A 939-nucleotide genomic window follows, 5' to 3' on the forward strand; every position below is an offset into this window, starting at 1 on the left:
TCCATCTAGAAATCATGCATTTTAATCACTGTTGCGAATGAAGAAATGGTTAGGATTAAATGATTTCAATTGGGCAGGTGCTGCCAGTTAAAGCTGTAGCGAAGAAAAAAGCAGCTCCAGTGAAGGCAGTGAAGAACGGAAAAGCTGCTGCCAAACAGGAGAGTGAGAGTGACGACGATGATGATGAAGATTCTGGTAAGCTAATGTTTTCATGACTGTTTTCTCAGGGCTATGTACTTAATCCAAGGGTCAAAATCGAATAATTTCTCCGTTCTTCTCAATAGAAGAGGAAGCTCCTCCGAAGAAGGCCGCACCTGCCAAGGCAACTCCTGCTAAGAAGGCAGCGCCTGCTGAGGAGTCCTCCGATGACGAGGAGGATGGTACGAAAGCATCTCAGGATTGATGGTGTGTGTGTGTAAGTGATTTTGAGACTGTATAACATTTAACAACTCAATTTCCTGTCTTCATAGATGATGAATCCGAGGAAGAGCCGCCACCTCCACCCAAGAAGGCCACACCTGCTAAAGCCGCAGCGGCAAAGAAAGCTGCTCCTGTGAAGAAAGCAGCTCCCGCTGAGGAGTCTGATGAGGATGACGGTGCGAAACATTCTGATGAATCCAAGACTCGTATTGAAGTGATTTTCACTGAGTGCGCCTCATTTCTGTATTAATCACGGTCTTGATTTGCCTGTAGATGAATCTGAAGAGGAAGAAGCCCCGCCTCCTAAAAAGGCCGCTAAACCTGCAGCCAAAGCACCTGCTGCAAAAGCACCCGCAGCGGAGGATGAATCTGATGAGGAGGATGATGATGGTGTGTGTGACTGGATGGGATTTATTTGTATACATGTGATGCACTAAGGGATTTAATACTGACAGTGTTTGATGACTCTATGGACTGATGTTTGCATTTTTGATAGTTTAAATTTCGTCCTGTATGTTT

General features: G+C 45.3%; 1 protein-coding gene across 1 annotated transcript in view; it reads left to right on the forward strand.

Annotated features, from left to right (window-relative positions):
* The first annotated feature begins 40 nt into the window (after nucleotides 1-40).
* LOC107576676 (nucleolin-like) overlaps nucleotides 41-939 on the forward strand; it is a 3467-nt gene continuing 2568 nt past the window's right edge. The window contains exons 1-4 of the mRNA XM_016262817.1: nucleotides 41-195; nucleotides 285-380; nucleotides 471-596; nucleotides 694-810. Coding sequence (XP_016118303.1) covers nucleotides 60-195; nucleotides 285-380; nucleotides 471-596; nucleotides 694-810 — 475 coding nt within the window. The 5' untranslated portion in view covers nucleotides 41-59. The remainder of the gene's footprint in view (nucleotides 196-284; nucleotides 381-470; nucleotides 597-693; nucleotides 811-939) is intronic.

The sequence above is a fragment of the Sinocyclocheilus grahami genome, unplaced genomic scaffold (assembly GCF_001515645.1).
Source record: "Sinocyclocheilus grahami isolate Dianchi unplaced genomic scaffold, SAMN03320097.WGS_v1.1 scaffold4140.1, whole genome shotgun sequence".
Lineage (NCBI taxonomy): Eukaryota > Metazoa > Chordata > Actinopteri > Cypriniformes > Cyprinidae > Sinocyclocheilus > Sinocyclocheilus grahami.